We start from the raw sequence: 19228 nt of genomic DNA, 5'->3' as shown, positions 1-19228 counted from the left end.
CCACCCTATTTCACCTCCGATGACGTGTAGGTCCCTTTACTTCCACCCCAAAGAGGAGTGACACTCAGCCAAGAACATCATTGGCCCCTGTGCTGGTGAGCAGGGCCATGTGCTGAGTTCATAAGCCAAGCCCACGTTCCCCCTCTTCTTCCCTCCACTTGATCAAGAAGCTGATCCTGCTATTCTTTTTTTCTCTTACTAGGTTTAAGCTTTCACCTCCCACCTGGCAAGCCAGGGAGGCCTAAAAAGGCCCCTGATGGGTGGCTATAGGCATAAATTCTTTTTTTCTTTCTCTTTCCCTAATTTTTCTTTGATGCTGGCTGCTTTTTCCCCCAGTGGTAAGATCCAAAGGTTGATTTGGGCTTCAGGTTTGGGATTAATATAGGCAGAAAACTTTGATTTAAGGCTCCCTAGGTCTGTCTAGCAGAGAAAAAAATTCTTAGCATAGTGCATCCTGACTCTCAGGGATTTGAGGCCAAAACTTCAGCTAGAAATAAGGTCTGTTTTTGTTTGTTTTTTTGTCAGCCCTGTTTTCTTTGCATAAGATTTGGGTTCCTTGGTCAGAAATACTAGGGTATGCTATCATAAGATCACCCTTACGTACCACTTGGTTATCATTATCAACAAATTCATTTTAGAAAACATGGAAAATACTGAAATGTGTAAACAAGAAAAAGAAAACTCACCCAAAATATGCCACTTTAAGATAATGACTGTTAATGTTTTGGTGTATATTTACAAGGATAAAAAACAAAAAGGTCTTTAAAAATGTTTTTTAAAAGTTTGAAATCAAGTTCATACGTAGTTTTGTATCTTCTTTCCACTTTATTTTATTACGTATTTATTTCTTTGAATTTTCTAAAACTCTCAAACATTTGTAATGTTCCATGGTAGGAATATATAATAATTTCTTAGATATTTAGATGGCTTTTCCGGTTTTTCTGTTTTGAGTTTTAACTGCTGAAGATTATTACACTTCCCGTATGATGACCTTTTAGTCACATCAGGGCTGGGTGTTTGCTTTTTTGATTGTGTTGGTAGTTAGCCAAAATTCCCCGTCTTTAAAAAAAAAAGCTTTTAAAAAGCACTATTTTACTGTAGTTGGGAAGAATCTTAGATTGTGTAGGAAGATGTCAAGGAGACTAAAAAGAAGACACTCTTGAGTTACTTGATTGTATACATAAACATATTTTGGTGACCCAAGCTGACTTTGGAGTTGGCTAGGCTTGGCCAGTTAGAGTGTTCTGGGAGGGATGGACGGCATCAGAATCATCTCCACCAGCAGAACAGCTTGAGCATTATAAGGTGAACACTCCCCTTTACATTTGTTGATGAGAGACAGATGCAGCTCTCCGAGGGATGGTGGTTGACTCTCTCTGGTTTCCTTTCTCTAGCATCCTGGGACACTCATGCAGGGTATAGTTCTTCACGTGCTGCACCTTGATTTTCTGACATAGTCCGAATTCCTCCTTATTTCTCGAATAATATAACATTTCACTTAGATAAACTGCATTTTTGTTTCTGGGCCATGTTTCAGTCATAGGAAAAAATGCAAATTATAACAAAACAAACACTGATTAACAAGGATTTATTTAAAAGCAAATGAACTCCCAGAAGCCTCAGGCTTGGTGCAGCTGTAGTTCAGTCTCCAACACATGTTTTGTGTCTGCATTGAGAATGGCGTTTAGAATGAAGAACCTCAAGCCCTACGTGATCCTGAGTTGTAGAAGGGAAAAAATCATCTATTGAACAAAATGATTATGGGCAAAAATATTTTAAGGCCGTTTTAATCAGATGAGGTTGAAGAATAGAGGTAACTATGGACAAGTTACTTCACTTTACTGAGCCCAAGGTTTTTTATCTGTAAATAGTGATGTTAATACTTAACAGCCTAGGGAATTTCTGGGGATTCATTTTATAGGAAATGACACCTATAAACAATTAGTATAAAGCCTGATACATTACAGGCACTCAAATATTAACTTATTGTTATTCTTTGTGTCAAGTATTTTATTCACTAGGCTTGGGGGAAATAACATTGAATAAGACATTCCTGATCACTGTCTAGTGGTGGAGACAGATATAAGATTATATATTCTGGTGATTTGAATAAAATGTAATAACTGATATAATACAGTTATGACAGAAGAGCCTCCCATAAGTTTTAATGCTTTTGGAACTGAAACTTCAGAGTTTTTCCGATGTAGCATGCTCTTTCTCAGTCTCAGCTTCACATTAGAAATAGAATTGTGAAAAAAGAAAATCACATTTGACAAAAAACTAGTGATGATCAGGTCCCACCATAGACCTAATTAAATCAGCATCTCTGGGCTGCTGCTGTGCATGGTTTTTATTGTAAAAAAAAATTTCCCCAGGTGATTCTAATGTGCAGCCAAGGGTCAAGAGCCAATGCTTTAGATACTTTCTTCTCTTTTTCTTTGGTGTTTTCCAGGATTATACTATACCATAGGATAATTCCTTGCTTTTTACTTGACTTTTGAAACTTACATAATGGCAGGTGTTGAGAGTTTAAAATGCTTTTGTGATCTCATTAAAGCCTCACTATGATAAATTTAGAAAAGTATTATCATCCCCATTTTGCAGAAAAGATAGCCGAGGCTCAGAAAAACTACACCTTAAGTAAAGGGTAGACTTAAGCCAAGGTATTCAGAATCCAGTCTTTCTGTTTCTATTGCATTTCTAGCAGAAACTTCCAACCACTGTTTAAATACTTAAAGGTCTTCTCTTGCTGCTATGTTTTCCACTGATACAACTTTATGATCTGTTGAGAAATCTTTGCTCATTGTTCATCTGGCTGAACCACTTGTGTATTTCTTTTTATATTTCTTCCTTTTATTCTGGCTCTAACGCTCTTGACCATACTTCCACCCTTAGCTATAATTTCTTGAAATGCAGTAGCCATTTTTCAATCCTTTTTTTACAGTTTTTTCTTTTATAAAAGAATATACCCTTTCCTATTTTTTATTTCAGTGGTGAGTCCCTGCCACCAAGTCTTTGTGGTATATATGAATTTGTTTAATACTGAAAACTAATCTTATAACTGCAAATATCTGTTGTTGTCCAAATCTGTTTTAGTTCCTGAGTTTGGATCTTGAGAACTTGGATATAAGGGACACCTGTACTTGAGGTAACCTTTGTTCAGTTCTCTGTCTGGAAGGATCAAGGAGCTCTGTATCAGAATAACTCACTTTTCCCTGTGGCCAGACATGAACACACGAACAGGTTGTGTGTGGTGTTCTCTACTCTTCTTCCCGAGTTGTATTTCCATCCTGGAAGGAAACTTCTTTCCCATTGCTTCCTTCCTTTTCTGTCTTTCTCCTCTCCCACCAGGGTCCCAGCTCCATCTTGCTGAGGAAGGAGGCAGGGGCAGTGCATTTGGGAGATGGGAGTGGAGGGCATTCTAGGCATAGGGAAAGTGTGTGAAGGTCTGGAGGCCTTACTGTCTCTTTAAAGGGCCCATAGTTGCCACGGCTGGCTAGTACTGAGGGCCTCTCTGCCTCATGTGTACTGTTATGTGAACAGACCTCCCCACCAGAGGTGACAGTAAAAGGAGGAAAGGCTGAATGAAAGTCACAGAGAGCCCCGTTGAGTGTGGCTGTGTTCTGTACCCTGGCATGGAATTCTGTTGTATGGACACTTTATCACTGTTTTTTATGGGTCATATCTGGTTTTACAGTATTCATCCATTTGTACCAATTTCATCCACTATGTTTTTACTTAATTATTCTTCATCAACTTAGGTGTCCAGAAAGTCAAATACAAGAGATGAAGCTTTTCTCAAGACAAGTGCTTATCATTCTGTTCTTTCCAGCACAGTCCAGGAACCAAGTTTCACTTTTAGATACCATCTATGAACTCAGCTGCTTTTTTTTTTTTTTTACACTTCATCTTTCTCTTAAGATGTAAATATATTGTCCTCCCAAGTCCTTCTGTTCTTTCCCAGAATCACTGAAAATAAATTCTACATTCCTTCTGGCATAGAATCAAGGAAAGTGAGTGATGATTTGGTTTGATGCGTTTTGGCAAGCCACCCTTTCCCCAAAAGAGTAAGCCAACTCCTGATCAGTGATGTCAGACCGATACTGCCATGTCCATTCCCCATGGAAGGAAATCACCAATAGCCATTACTTTGTCATCTTCTTGGAGTCAGGTAAAGGATGTCTTGAACCAGTTACTGTCTTTTTGCTGGAGCCCAGGATTCTGCTGCTTCTGTACTGGGGCTCTGTGGAAAGAAAGAACCTCATGTCTAGTTTTATAGCTCCAGTTGGATAGACTTCATTCTTTTCCTTTTCTGGACCATGCTTCCAACTCATTTTTTTTCCCCTTTAAGGGGAAAAAAAAAGTTCTCTGTTGTTCTAGTCCTTAAGGTTTTATTTGAAGGGTAAAAAGAAATTTTATGAGGCTTGAAGGCCCTACAAATGTGTTTGATTTTTTCTTTATAGTAACTAGATGTTAGGGATCATCCTGAATGGAAAATTAGAGTGATGGTTACATTTATTTGTAATAGGATGTAAAGGATTTAAAGCAACAGATTCAGTTTAATGTTTTTACAAACCAGAGTCATACCCAAATTCTATAAAATAGACACAGATGTGTAAGGTTAATTTTAAGAAGGTTCTTCTCTATTTTTCATAGAAGTGACAAATTTAATTTTAAATGATTTCTCAGATTGTAGCAATGCTTATATTTACAGATGACATATTCTAGTGATAATCAACTTTTTAAAAAACTGCAAAAATACGGAAGTATTAATTTTAGGGCATCAAATAAGCCAAGAATTATTAGGAAGAAAAAATCATAAAAGACAAGCCAAAGCAGTGTCAGATGCGGCCCAAAAGAAAAACCAAATCACTTGCTGGGACTCTAGGGACAGAGCTTGGGTGAAGATATGGGATGCCAGGGTCTCTGTGGTGGTCCAGCTCAACTGCTTCATTGTATGACCAGGAGTCAGGTTTGGTGAGTTACCTAAGATAACCATCCGTGTGTGGCAGAGCCATGCTTGAGCCCAGGTTTCTTGACTCCTACTGTGTTTCTTCCTTCTGTAACACACGCTAAAGGATGGTTACTAGGTTATTCTGTGTTATGGTTTGTCTGGGGAAGAAGTAAAATAAATAGTCCCTTGGGTCTCTGCAGTGGGAAGAAGTCACCATTGTGAAGGGAAAAAGGAGCCTTTGTGTTGTGTATGTTCAGTGAGGTTTCCTTTAAAATTTCATTTAGTTTGAGGTATAGTGATTTAGGGCGGGGTTGACCCAGAGCAGTTTTGGCCCTAGTTACAGAGGGTTGTGGAAGTCCTGTTGCTTGTTTAGTCGTGCCCAGCAAGAATCTTGTTGAGCAGCTTCAGCACAGCACCTTTTACAGAGTGATTGGAGGATAAATGCTGGATGAGTTGAAGTGATAGTGGCAGGAAGCATAAATCAGATTTAATGCAATCCTGATAAAGAACTGAATGTTGTCTCCACCCTGAATTTGGTGGCCACCGTGCATAAAATATCTGCTTTGACACGAAAAGAAGCATTTGATTTCAGCTAATTTGTTTCTTCGGATACATATACTGAGAACTACCTCTCCCTCCCCTTTGGGAGTAAATAAGGGAGAGGGTCCTGAACAGAAGCTTGTTATGCTTCTAGCATTTTGTGTGCCCCAACTATATGCCATGAGATTTGTCTTTACCCTTGCTGTACCTAAAACTTCCTCTTGGCAATTGGCCTCTGCTTCCTCCGCAAAACAAACAAAGGTTCCCTGCCTTCCTGTCTATAACTTCTCTGAATCCATAACTATCCTTACCTCCTTCTCTTCTGTCTCTCTTACCTCCTGTTTAAGATAGTTCCTCTACCTCTTTTCTGAATCCTTCCTTCTCCCCTTACTGAAGAATCCTCTTTCTTCAAATATCTCCTTTCTGTTAGCTTCTGCCCTCAGCACTTAAATCCCTCTGTCCTGTAGGCACCCCCTCCAGAGAGTTACAGCGTCTTTTCTTCCTGCCTTTTATAACCCAGCTTCCTGTATATGAAGAGCGGTCTAATTGTAACCATTCAATTTCCTTACCTTTTCTTCTCCTTTAGCCTCTTTGATCAGTGTCACTGAAATTGCACAGGCAATCAATCTCTTAATTTGCAATTCCAAAGGACCCATCTCTGTGCTTGTCTTACTTGACTTTTCTGTGGTGGTTTACATCCTTGTTTCCATCTCCTTGGAGGTTTCTTCTCCGTCAGCTTGTGTGATGCCACTCTCTTCTGGCTGCTACCTCTTATCTTCTTCTTGGGCTTCTTTTCTGTGACTTGTCCCTTCTATAAGATTCTGCCCCAGCTGCCTCCTTTTCTCATTAAATGCTCCCTATTTCCTCTATGCTCATATGATAGGTGTATGTGCTCTGATTTAACTTTCCAGCTCAGATCTCTTTCCTGAGCACCAGACCTAACCTCACTTGAGATCCTGTAGGTACCTCAAACTCAACATGTTCAAAGCTCTGCAGTCCCCAGTCTCTTCCTCAGTTCCTGATTTCATTATGCACCAAAGTCCGAAACTAAAAACCTTGGTGTCATCCCCGATTTCTTCTTCATATCACTCAATATAGTGTCACCAGTCATCTCTTTCTCTTCCATCCTGAATCAGCCAGAGGTTTACCTGCTAGTGCTGATGATGTTTTTTTTTACTGATCCATTTTTCTTTGCTAGGAGGTCTCTTTCTTCTGTAGCTCACTTTCTTCCACTCTTCATGCCAATGGCTTTAGTTTTGATTCTCCTAAATGAGAACATAATCATGGCCGCAAGCCAAACCATTTCAAGATGGAGTAAGATGTCAAGTATATAAAGTGCTACAGGGAGAATGAGAAAGGTGAAGACTGAGAAAGAAGAAATTAGATTTGGTGATGTGGGTGGCGTCTGACCTCTGGGGTAAGTTTTGTAGTGTAGTGAAGACTTTTGCCCACACCCACTCCGCCTTTTGTGTACCTGTTTCTGAGGTGGCATCCAAGTGGTATCCTTCAAGTCACTTGAAATCTTGTTTGTTACCAGGGTCCTTTCTCTCCCTTGTTCACTTCGTTCAGTTAGTGAGTTTTGCCAATGACACTTGTGTATCCTCATTTGCGTTGCTTTGATTTTTTCCTCCTTAAATTCAAATTTTGTAGATCATATTTTTGTTATTCACATCTAATTGATCATCATGTTGTGATGGTTCTTCTTCATAATTAAAAATGTATCCCTTCTTTTCATCTCTGTTATCATTAATTGGAAAATACAATGGACAGTTATTGGTTCTTTGGCTTACTTTGTCATTCTTCAACTTTTAATACTATTGATCACTCTCTCCTTCGTAGCTCTCTTCTCTTGACTCTTGGGACTCCATTCTCTTGATTTTCTTGCCACATCTTTGATGGCCTTTTCTTAGTCTTCTTTTAGGACCCCCTAAATATAGAAGTCCTCTGGATTCTGTCCTCTGGCTTGATCTCTCATGATCTTGTCTGGGCAGTCTTAGCCGTACTCATGATTTCAAGTACCACCCATCTGTTGACCCCTAAATCTTTGTCCTGAGCGCAGACTCTTCCACTGAGTGCCAGATCTGTTTTTTTTTAGTTGTTTGCCAGGTACTTCCATTTGGAGTTTCCACAGAACTTCAGATATAGTGGATTCTAATGGGAGCTCATCATCCTCTTTTCCAGACTTCTTCCTTTTTTATTTTGTCTTGATGAAGGGAACCACCAGTGGCCCATCATCCAGATAAGACACCTGAATGACATTAATGCCTCTGTCCTCACTTTCCACATTCATTAGGTCACAAATCCTATTGATTCTACTGCCCAATTTTGAAATCTCTCTCAAATTTGCTCTCACAGACTTAGTTTAGACCCTTATCGTTTCTTGCCTGATCGTTTCATTTGTCTCCTAACTGCTCTCTCTTTGTGCAGTTGTCTCCCCTCCTTTCTCCCTACTTCCAAATCCAATACTCATAGCTAAAATTTGAGTGCTTATTATATATCATTTACATGTGAAATGTTTTATATGCATTCTCACTTAACCATCACACTAAATCATTATATCCTTTTTACTTTGGAGCAGAGTAGGCCAGGCCTCACAAATAGTGGTAGGACAGAGAGATGTGAATTCAGGCTATATGCTCCAGAGCCCATAATCTTAATGTTAATTAACCAGTTCACCTACAGCCTTTCGTGGCCACCCCTCTTTGCATACTCTAGTTTGGAAGCAAGTCACTGCCACAGTCCATATTCAAGGTTGTGGGGCAGGGTGGGGGGGTTAAGGTCCAACTCCTGGAGGGGGGATTATTGACATAAATTATTCAGAATTCTTCTTTAAGGAAGATTTGTCTCTTCCCACTTATTTATTCACTCAGTCATTTACCTTACGTAGACTTGGTTATTTTATACTTTGGTTTATAATCTAATACTATGATACTTATTTAACCAATTCTCATTTTTTTTCTTTTACTTTTTAAAAAGTTGAGGTATAATTGACATATAACATTAGTTTCAGGTTAACAACATAATGATTTGATATTTATAACAATTCTCATTTTTAAGATGTTCGAGTTATTACCAGTTTTTTGCTGTTAGTGAATGAATATCTTAGAAGTCTTGGCATGCTGTTTTGATGGTTTCCTTTACATATATTCCTAAAAGTAGGATTGTTGGGTAGGTGCATTTAAAAGTTTCTGGTACATGGGTGAGGTTTTTACATTGAGCATCTGTTTTCATATTTGCTGTCTTTCCAGGAAGTACTCTCTAACACCCTTGAGATCTTGCGTTCCTCTTTGGGATTATGAATAGTTTATCTTTAAAGCCAGGAACTCACAACTATTCATGCTGATTTATTTACCTGTGTAGAGTATTGTGTCAAAGAATGCACTGCAATATCGGGGAAATTCCCAGCATGACGCCCAGGAGTTTCTGCTGTGGCTTTTGGACCGAGTTCATGAAGACCTCAATCATGCTGTGAAGCAGAGTGGCCAGCCTCCTCTGAAGGTAAGGGCGCGCCCTCAGGGCAGTCAGGGGGCAGTGAGTGGCTGCGGCACAGGCCACCGGTGAACCAGTGAACCTAGTGAGGAGTGAGTGTAGATTCTTCCTCCAAACCTCCTCTGAGGAGTTGTTGCAGTTTGCAGTTAGTTAATATAGTGAAATTGACTAAGCTCTGGGTGAGTATAAAATTCATGGATACTTAGAGACTATTTCCCCTGTTTACCACTGTGCTGGCAGTGTCAGATAGGAGCTTACACTCTCATGAGAGGGGACACATTTGCATGTATGACTAGCTTTAGACTGACATTAAGGGATTCCATCTCACTGAACTGTTTTTAAAGCAGAAATTTGCTTTCTATTCCAATGAGACATAGTCTATAGATCATTGGAATGTGAATACACAATCAAAAAGGAAATGTATTGATGTCTCTGCTGTTAGGATTAGATTTGAGTGTAGGAACTGAACCCTTAGAATATACTTACTGAGAAACAGTGATTCATTCTCAGTTTTTATTTATGGAAACTTAGTATGATGGGTAAAGTGATTTATATAATGGAAATACAGTGTTCTCCTCTCAACAGCTTTAAAAATTTTTGATAATTCTTTTCTGTACCTCAAATTTTATTTTATTTTACTTTTTTTATTATTTTTTTAATATCTTTATTGGAGTGTAATTGCTTTACAGTGTTGTGTTAGTTTCTGCTGTACAACAAAGTGAATCAGCTATATGTATACACATATCCCCATATCCCCTCCTTCTTGAGCCTCCCTCCCACCCTCCCCATCCCACCCCTCTAGGACGTCACAAAACATCGAGTTGATCTCCCTGTGCTATGCAGCAGCTTCCCACTAGCCATCCAGTTTACTTGGTAGTGTATATACGTCAGTGCTACTCTCTCACTTCGTCCCAGCTTCCCCTTCCCCCCCGTGTCCTCAAGTCCTTTCTCTGTGTCTGCGTCTTTATTCCTGCCCTGCCACTAGGTTCATCAGTACCGCTTTTTTAGATTCCATATATATGCGTTAGCATACGGTATTTGTTTTTCTCTTTCTGACTTACTTCACTCTGTATGACAGACTCTAGGTCCATCCACCTCCTTACAAATAACTCAATTTTGTTCCTTTTTGTGGCTGAGTAATATTCCATTGTATATATGTGTCACATCTTCTGTATCCATTCATCTGTCGATGGACATTTAGGTTGCTTCCATGTCCTGGCGATTGTAAATAGTGCTGCAATGAACATTGTGTATACCTCAAGTTTTAAATTTCTAGTTTTGGTAAGTTGTTAAAGTATTCTGATTCAAGGTCCTTTGTGCCTGAACATTCTGTACTATCATATGACTATATGCTTGCGGCTGACTTTCCCACCAGATTGAGACGTACTCAAGGTCAGGCACTGTGTCTTATTATCTTTGTATCTTAATGCCCTTTGCATTGCTCTCTGCACGTGGTAGCTGATGCCCAATAACTGTGAGGGGGAGGGACATGAAAAGGTTAAGTAAAATGTGAAGTAGAATGATTAGGCCCAAATAAGCAGCAGAGGTAATAGGTGCCAGACAAAAAATTCTCTTTAGGCAGGGGAGGAATTGGTACTTTTGAATAGTTGGGATTATTTCCTGGAAGAGGTTGGAGGGGGCCCTTTGAGAGTTGGAGGGGGATTGGAGCACTCTGGGAAGGACTTTCCGACTGCCTGGATGGGGTGGAGAGACGGATAAGCACTGTGTCTGGGAGAGCCTGTGAGGCGATGAGTCCATGTGACCCACACCCTGGCATCTGTGTTCTGGTTCCTTTAGCAGATGTCTTTCCCTGAAACATCTGGATCTGATGCAGATCTTGTAAAGGAGGTCAAGGACATCTGTGACATTTTTAGGCTCATCTTTAATCAAGAACTGGCACTTTTAATCTGTGAAATTGTACTTTATTTTTTTTTAGCCACCGTCAGAGACTGATATGATGCCCGAGGGACCATCTTTTCCTGTCTGTAGCACTTTCGTACAAGAACTTTTTCAAGCCCAGTACAGGTATGAGCAAATTAAATTTCCCTTATGTTGTGTGCTTATGTAGTTCTAGGTGATCTTAATGTGAGTGTCTTACATTTTTATTTCTGCAGATCTTCTTTGACGTGTCCTCATTGCCAGAAGCAGAGCAACACTTTTGATCCTTTCCTCTGCATTTCTTTGCCAATTCCACTACCCCACACAAGGTAAGAACAGAGTTAATAAAATTAAGACTATATTCCTATATGTTCCTTTTCCTCTGTAGGCTCCTGTTGGGGCTTCTTGCATATTTAAACAAGTAATAGGATTAGTGATAAATTGAATACAGGCATTGTTAAGGCCTTATAGAAATTTATAAATGCCTGTCTGAGTTTGCAGGGTGAGCAGGTGCACGGGGCAAGCAAGTCTTTTTGGTTGGTCTGGTTGTAGTCTGTTCCGCCTATAGGTCATCCACCTATAGTATGGGGGCCGGAGAAGGTTGTTGAATGCCTTCTAGAGCCTCTAGAGACCTTATGTTCCACTTTTAATTAGCTGCTTTATTTGAACTGTTCCTCGAAATTTCTAGGAGTTAACGCTGTTATAAAGAAAATACAAAGCACAGAGCCAAGTATTGATATGCTGTATTTTTGTTGTGTTGCCTTTATTATTATGCTATATTGCCTTTTCCAAAGAGTTCTTGATTGTTGTTTGATAGTTCTACTTAGGTCCAACTAAAGGTGTGGGTTAGCTTTAGTTTTGTTGATTCCAGATCAGGGTTGTTCTGCTTCTATATTTTAGTTGAAGTAAGTGACTAATAGGAATATCTGACTTTGATCTGTACAGGCCTCTGTATGTCACTGTAGTGTATCAAGGGAAATGTTCTCACTGCATGCGGATTGGTGTGGCCGTGCCTCTGTCTGGGACTGTTGCCAGACTTCGGGAAGCAGTGTCTATGGAAACAAAGATCCCCACTGATCAGGTAATAAGCTTGCTAAGACTGATTACACATGAGCCACAAAAGTGTTGCTTTTTCTTCTGGAGTTTTTTTAACAGTTCTCAGCCAAACATGGTTGGAGAGAAATTTAAAACCAGTTGTTTCTAGTGTTGAGGGAAAAATAAAAAATCAGGATCCAAAGGAGAAAAATATACACAAAACTTCTCATGTTTCATTTAATTGTATATATATATTTAAAAGGAAAAGCTATGACTTTACACCAAGACCTTCTTTTAGCTTTGTTTATAAAGTATAATTAGTTAACCCCTCTTAAATCATTCTGTGGATGCTCATGTGGGCAATAGGAAGAGCATCCTGTGGTATTTGAAGGTCAGAGAGGCTTAGAAAACTCAACCAGTGGCTCTTGAAAATCCCTTCCCATTATGGTGATAAGAATGGGCCTATTTCTAGTACAGTACATGTAGGTGCTCAGTTTGGTTTACTTTCTGATTAAAGCTAGGCTAGAGTCTCTTACCTTGTTTAGATAAGAGAAAAGAAAGTTGTACCTCCTCCCTTTCTTTTTTGGGTAGATTTTTGGTAAGTACTTATATTGACCGAAAATAATTTTGGCCTGCTTGTGACTTGACATACTTTTGCATACTCTTTTACTCAATTCACTGTTGGGGTTTTATTTGGAAAAAAATTCCCTATTTAAAATTTACCAAGGAAAGATGATTCAGTGGCTGAATAGCTTTCCCTAGATAACTTCTGGAAGCTGCTATGTAATCATGTGACTAATAAAGTGTTTTGTACTTCGGCCTCCTGGGACCTCATTTGAAAAGTTACCACAGTAAAACAAAAACAACCAGCAGTGTTGCCCTGATATAGCAAATATCTCATATTTTCATAGGCCAAGTACTGGCAGATTGATAAAATGTTCACATTTTTCCTTACTTTGAGGTGCTCGTTGATTGATTGATTGATTTATTTATTTTAAATTCAAGATGAGGGGAAAAGACAGAAAGAGGGAGGCTTAGATGTGTGTCCGAGGCAGATCTGTCTGTATCTTTAAATCTTCCAGTGCTGTCTGGCTCTTTTTGCATTGTTTAAATGAGTGATGTAATTACAAGTTTGTTTTTGACTTCAGCTTGCTGGAGAAAGTGAATTATACTTGCATGTTCACCTTCAGGAAAACAGTACGGTCATTAAAATCATTAGAAGAAAAAAGGGCCAGGAATATTTTTCTTGGACTGTTTGTGGAATATGCCACCAAGCTCCTTTCACCTCATCAACTCATAGTATGTTTGTGATAGTAGAGGGGACCTTAGGGGTCCAGTCCAACCCCCTCATTTGAAGGAGGTCCAGAGAAACCATGTGACTTGTTCAAGATCACAGGGCTGTTGGTGGCAGGCCAGAATTGGAACTTCTTCAAGCTCAGTCCAGTGCTTTTTCACTAGAGGGTGCTGCTGAGCACGTAATGAGGTCTCTAAATGTCTCCATTGTCTTTTTCCCCATCTTTTGTTTTTCTTTCATTATAAAATACTCAACCATTTCAGAAACTTAACTTAGAAGTGAAAGTATCTTGTACTAAGTATCTTAAGAACTAAGGGTTACTAACTTTAATACTGTGTTGTATATTCATTCATATTTTTTCCTGTGCATGTACTATATTAATATTTTATGAAAACGGAACCGTGTACTCACATTTTTCTTTCCCTACTTTTAATATTTACTTAGGAGATCTTTCCACATTAGTGCAAATATATGCAGCTCATTCTTTGGAAGCGCTTTATAATTCCAGTAGAACTATAGTGTAGTTAACTAGTCCCTATTGTTGGACATCTGAGTTGATTTCATTTTTTTTCCAATACAAATGTCCATGATTATTTGACATTTTTTAATCTGAAAAGAAGAAAATTTAATGGTAAGAGAAAGTCTCGGAGTCAGATGTGGACTCTCTCCTCGCTACGAGGCTGAGTAGTTGTATAACCTTAGGCAAGTCACTCCATCTCTTTTTAGTTTCTTCCCCCTGTGAAAGAAGGGCCTTAGACTTTGTATCTGCTGAGTCTCTTCACCGAAACTTAGAGGAGACTCTGGATTTAGAGGCACAGCACTCTGAAATCAGTATGTTGTTATACAATCATAGAAGATACTGTGCTTCCAAGACTCTCTTATTAAAGGCAGATCACATCGGCTTGATGAGGTGTCTCCAAGCCCTCGGATCACTGCGGTCCTGCTGGTCTGGAGACGTTCACAGCTGGATTGGGAGATCAATTCATATTGACTTTCCAGTTATCCAACTATTTACATTTTTCCCATTTTTAGATTGTGTTAACAGAAATGTACTATGATGGGTTCCATCGTTCCTTTTGTGACACAGACGACCTGGAAACAGTCCATGAAAGCGACTGCATTTTTGCCTTTGAGACTCCAGAAATATTTAGGCCTGAAGGAATTCTCAGTCAAAGAGGTAAATGAGTATCTGTTTCCATAATACCACCTGGGTTTGCAGGTCTAACAAATGTCTACCCTTTTAGATTATTATATGATGGTATAATTTTTTAAAATTGTGGTAAAATACACATAACACATCTTTTTATGATGGTATAAATTTTAGGTAACATATTTCCCTGGCAGAAGGCAGTTCTTGGGAAAAACTTTATTCCTGGCCTTGTTCTTCAAGATCCTAGGGCTTCTATTCTTTTTGCTCTACTCCAGTGGTTGTCAAAACATCAATGTCTCCTGGGAACTGATTAGAAATGCAAATTCTTAGGTGCCACTCTAGACCTACTGAACAGAAACGCTGGGGGCAGAGCCCAGCAATCTGTTTTTAACAGGTGATTCTGATGCACATAAAAGTTTGAGAACCGCTGCTATACCCAGTCTTACCAGTATTTTCTACTGGTGATTTTTAGAGCTAAACTCTCCACTAGCCCCCACTTTTCTTCTGGTTCCATTCCCTGACTTCCAGCTGTCCACTGGAATCTCTGTTTATAGTCCTACAGGTATCTTACACTGAGCGTTTCTTTCTTAGTTCCTCTTGCGTTTCTTCTGTGAAATACGGCATTACCATCCTTCTCTTCGCCCAAGCTGGACCCAAACACTTCTCCCTCAGATTTTGACTTAATTCACAACTGATCAAACACTGAAGTTTTCCTCTGCATTCTACTGCGACTGACACAGTGCAGAGCAGTCTCAACTGGGCTTTTCTAGTAACTTCTTTACACCTGGGCTTTCTCTCGTTCAGTTATTTCTTCACAGCACCACCAGACTTATTCTGACATGCAGTTCTGACCACGTTATGTGCTTATTGATTTACCAGTGCTTCCCTTTTGTCTGCGATTAAATCTGAATACCTGGGAAGAATGCATGGCCCCTCATGATTTGGTCCTTGCCTTTTTTCCAGCCTCTCTAGTATATTCCATTTTCTTCCCCATGTACCCTATCCAAGTTACTCTTTATTTCTGGAACATGCCACATGCTTTTATAATTTCCCTACTGTTTGCTTTGCTAAAAATTCATTTCTCCAGCTCCTGTCTCATTAGCTCCTACTTTGTCTCCCCTAAGGACACCTCCCAATCTCCCCATCCCACCCAGTCCTAAGCAGTCATTATTCTACTTTCTGTCTCTATAGATTTCCCTAGTCTAGACTTTCATATGAATGGAATCATATAATATGTGGCCTTTTGTGACTTGTTTCTTTGACTTAGCATAGTGTTTCAAGGTTCATCCACACTGTAGCATGTATCAGTCCTTCATTCCTTTTTATGGCTGAGTATTATTCCATTATATGTATATACCACATTTTGTTTATCCATTCATCTGTTGATGGACATTTGAGTTATTTCCACCTTTTGGCTATTATGAAATGCTGCTGCTATGACCATTCACGTACAAGTATTTGTTTGAATACCTATTTTCAATTCCTTTGTGGGTATGTACCTAGGAGTGGAAGTGCTGGGTCATATGGTAATTCTATGTTTAACTTTCTGAGGAGTTGCCAGACTGTTTTCTATAGCAACTGCATCATTTTTCATTCCTACCAACAATATATGGGGGTTACAATTTCTCCACATTCTTGCCAGTGTTTGTTATTTTCTGTCTTTTTGATTATAGCCATCCTAGTGGGTGCGAAGTGGTATGTCATTGTGATTTTTATTTGCATTTTCCTCATGACAGATGATGTTGATCATCTTTTCATGTGGTTTTTGGCCATTTGTATATCTTCTTTAGAGAAATGTCTATTCAAGTCCTTTCCCTACTTTAAAATTGTGTTGCTTGTCTTTTTGTTTTTGAGTTGTAAGAGTTCTTTATATCTGCTGGATACTAGACCTGTATCAGATATATGACTTGCAAATATTTCCTCTCATTCTGTGGGCTATCTTTTTACTTCCTTGGTAGTGTTTTTTGATGCACAAAAGTTCTGAATTTTGATGAAGTCATATCCAAGAATCCATCACCAAATCCAAGGCCATGAGGTTTACCTGTGTTTTCTTCTAAGAGTTTTATAGTTTTAGCTCTTACATTTGGGTCTTTGATTCATTTTGAGTTAATCTTTGTATGTGGTGTGAAGTAGGAGTTCAACTCCATTCCTTTGCATGTGAATATTCAGTAGTCCCAGCACCATTGTTGAAGAGATTATTCTTTCTTCATTGAATGGCCTTGGTACCCCTGTTGAAAGTTCTTGTTTTAGTTCCTCTTTTCCTTCACCTCTACTTCTAGAGGTCTCTGGTGCCTCTAATCTCTGAACCTTCGGTAATTCTGTATTTTGGGTTGGTCGGCTTTCTGCACTGCCAGCTTAGGATTCAGATTTCTCTGGTCTACTCATATTTACATTATTATTTTTTTGAGTCTTATTTCAGTTGTCATTCTTTGACTTGGGAGATTTTTTTGTTTATTTTCTATTTGTTGTGTTTTCAGGCATGTGCTTTTGTTTGTTTAAATTGTTTTCTTATTTTAGTTGCATTATAGTAAAAAATAGCCAATCATCACCTTGTCCAGAAAACCTTTCCTCACTTCCCCCACCCCAGACTGGCTGACTGACTTCTGCTCTCCTGTGTTCCAGTGTAGCTTCTGCTAATCTCTGACACTAGCATGCTGTATGGAAATGCTCTGTATTCTTCTCTATCCTTCCTACCAAACTGTGAAATTCTCTGCAGTTGGGACTACACTTTGCTTTATCTTTCTGTGCCTAGCAGTTTAGTGTACTTCGTAATACACAGAGAGAGTATACCTTTCATATACCCCAATTGCTTACGGTTAACGCTAAGTTTAACCGTACCCCAATTGCTTACGGTTAACACTAAATTAACCCTTCATACCCCAATTGCTTATGGTTAGCACTAAGTTTCTATTTATAAATGAATTTGGTGAAGTCCAAGGTTATATAGTCTAGCCAGAGAGTGCCTTTGTTGGAAGAATATACCACTTAGTGAATATGCGTAAGCCTCTGTTCTTTACAAAGGCCTCATCAATATTTTGTTCGTGCATGTGAGGCTACTGTCTTCCCCAGTTCACTGGTGAGGGAGCTGAGACTTAGAGAGGTTAGGTCACGGGCCCAGTTTGCACCGTTGGTAGTGATGGGCCTGGACTATGAATGCGGAGCTTGATTTCTGAGCAGTTGAGTGGTATCCTCTCATCTCCTTGGGAATCCTGATCACTTTTAGCAGAACTGGTCTTCCCAGCCTTACTTCTGCCAAGAACCTGGGAAATGAGCCTGTTAATTGTCTCAAATTCAGACTTCTATTTATTTTTCTCATACCAAAGTTTAAAATGGTTGTGAAGTGAAATCTGCTGCTCTTTTGTGATTTCTCTGTGGTATTTAAGCTTAAAACGTTTTCTTCCCTCTAATAGCTTGGTGAAGATTCAGTTCTTCCTTATTTCTAATTTCTATGTTCTCGTTTCTAAACTAATTAATCGGGAATTTATTTTAGTATTAACTCTGTATGTTAATAGGTTCAACAAATCTCCTATTGCTGTATATTTAGGTTATTGCTGGAGTTTTGCTATGGATGCTTTTGTGTAAACCACCTTTTATTTTATTCTCCTTCTGGTGATATTGTTATTATTTCTTTGGTGTGGTAGTGGTGGAAGACTTCTTCTGTTCTCCAGTTTGGGGTGTCATTTCCTTAGGCTATACTTCCAAAGGATTAAAGAAATGAGCAATTATTTAGTCAAGCATTTATTGAGTTCCTACTAAGTGCAGGACCTTGTGCTAGGTGCTGAATTGCTAAGTACCTCTGATTGACAGATAGCTCTGCTTTGGAGCATGTCTGAAGACCTGGTTTTTAGCAACCAGCACTGTGCCTGTCAAACATATATTTTTGTTCACTTTATTGTAGGTCGATCCAGGCTAGTTGATTGTATTAAAGTTCCGTAATGGCTGTGAGTTTCTTATAAGTCTGGGTCTAAAGCGGGGAAAAGCAGCTGCTGTTGGAATATTGAAGATCATTCTACATGTACTAGTCTTTATTTTTTATTAAAATTTTTTTATTTGGTTGCTGGTTGTATGGTCTCACTTTAAGTTTATCTTCGTGGGTCATCTCTGCAAACTTGCCATTCTAAAACTAATATTCATTGAAGGTGAAGAGTTTTAGTTTTCAGTTTTAAGGTAGTAGGTAAGGCGAGTTTAAATGAAATAATGGATGCAAAAAATTTTCTTATGACTAGACGAGTAATCTCAAAGTAGGTCATTTGTTCCTTTTTTCAATTGCAGCGTAAATAACATAATGACAACTTCTTAATTTCTCTAACGGGTAAATTTTTTGCAATGAAAGAATAAAAATTTTGAAGAGATCAAGTAAGTTTTCATTTTGTTTTAGGAATCCACTTAAACAACAACCTAAACCACTTGAAATTTGGCTTGGATCATTATAGACTGTCTTCTTCTACACAAGCAGCAGCAAAGCAGGGGAGAGCGGACTTAACCCCCGCGAGAGCAGGAAGCGACCAGATGGTTCTGTTAGTGTGTAACCGAGCCTGCACTGGGCAGCAAGGGCAAAGGTGAACCAGCTTATTTTCCAATAAATACTGAGCCTTTAAAAGTCTAATATTTTCAAATGTTTTAAAAAGTAGGGATAAAAAAATCCTTACTTTTAGTAGTTAATTGTTGATTCTGATATTTAGAAAGAGCATGTGTGTAAATTGACCTGATTTGAGGGGTTGGGAGGGGGAGAATATAAAATTAGGATGATAAGATCTGAGTTAGAATGGCTCCCAAGCTCATGTAGTTTTTAAAGGCACATTTCTCTTGTATATTTTCAGCTCAAGATCCTGCTGGGTCTCTAGACCTATAGACCTATATCCAGCTACTTTCTTTACAGCATTTTTTC

The 19228-nt window shown here is 38.9% G+C and overlaps 1 protein-coding gene across 2 annotated transcripts in view; it reads left to right on the top strand.

Moving 5' to 3' along the window:
* Window positions 1-19228, top strand: part of USP31 (ubiquitin specific peptidase 31) — a 69080-nt gene that overhangs the window by 24370 nt on the left and 25482 nt on the right. For both annotated transcript variants that reach the window (XM_036825478.1, XM_036825477.1), the window contains exons 2-7: window positions 8855-8992; window positions 10920-11008; window positions 11098-11190; window positions 11807-11942; window positions 14223-14367; window positions 18719-18899. In XM_036825478.1, coding sequence (XP_036681373.1) covers window positions 8855-8992; window positions 10920-11008; window positions 11098-11190; window positions 11807-11942; window positions 14223-14367; window positions 18719-18899 — 782 coding nt within the window. The remainder of the gene's footprint in view (window positions 1-8854; window positions 8993-10919; window positions 11009-11097; window positions 11191-11806; window positions 11943-14222; window positions 14368-18718; window positions 18900-19228) is intronic.

The sequence above is a fragment of the Balaenoptera musculus genome, chromosome 15 (genome assembly GCF_009873245.2).
Source record: "Balaenoptera musculus isolate JJ_BM4_2016_0621 chromosome 15, mBalMus1.pri.v3, whole genome shotgun sequence".
Lineage (NCBI taxonomy): Eukaryota > Metazoa > Chordata > Mammalia > Artiodactyla > Balaenopteridae > Balaenoptera > Balaenoptera musculus.
The sequence above is the reverse complement of the archived record's forward strand: the minus strand, read 5'-3'. Positions and strand labels throughout refer to the sequence as shown.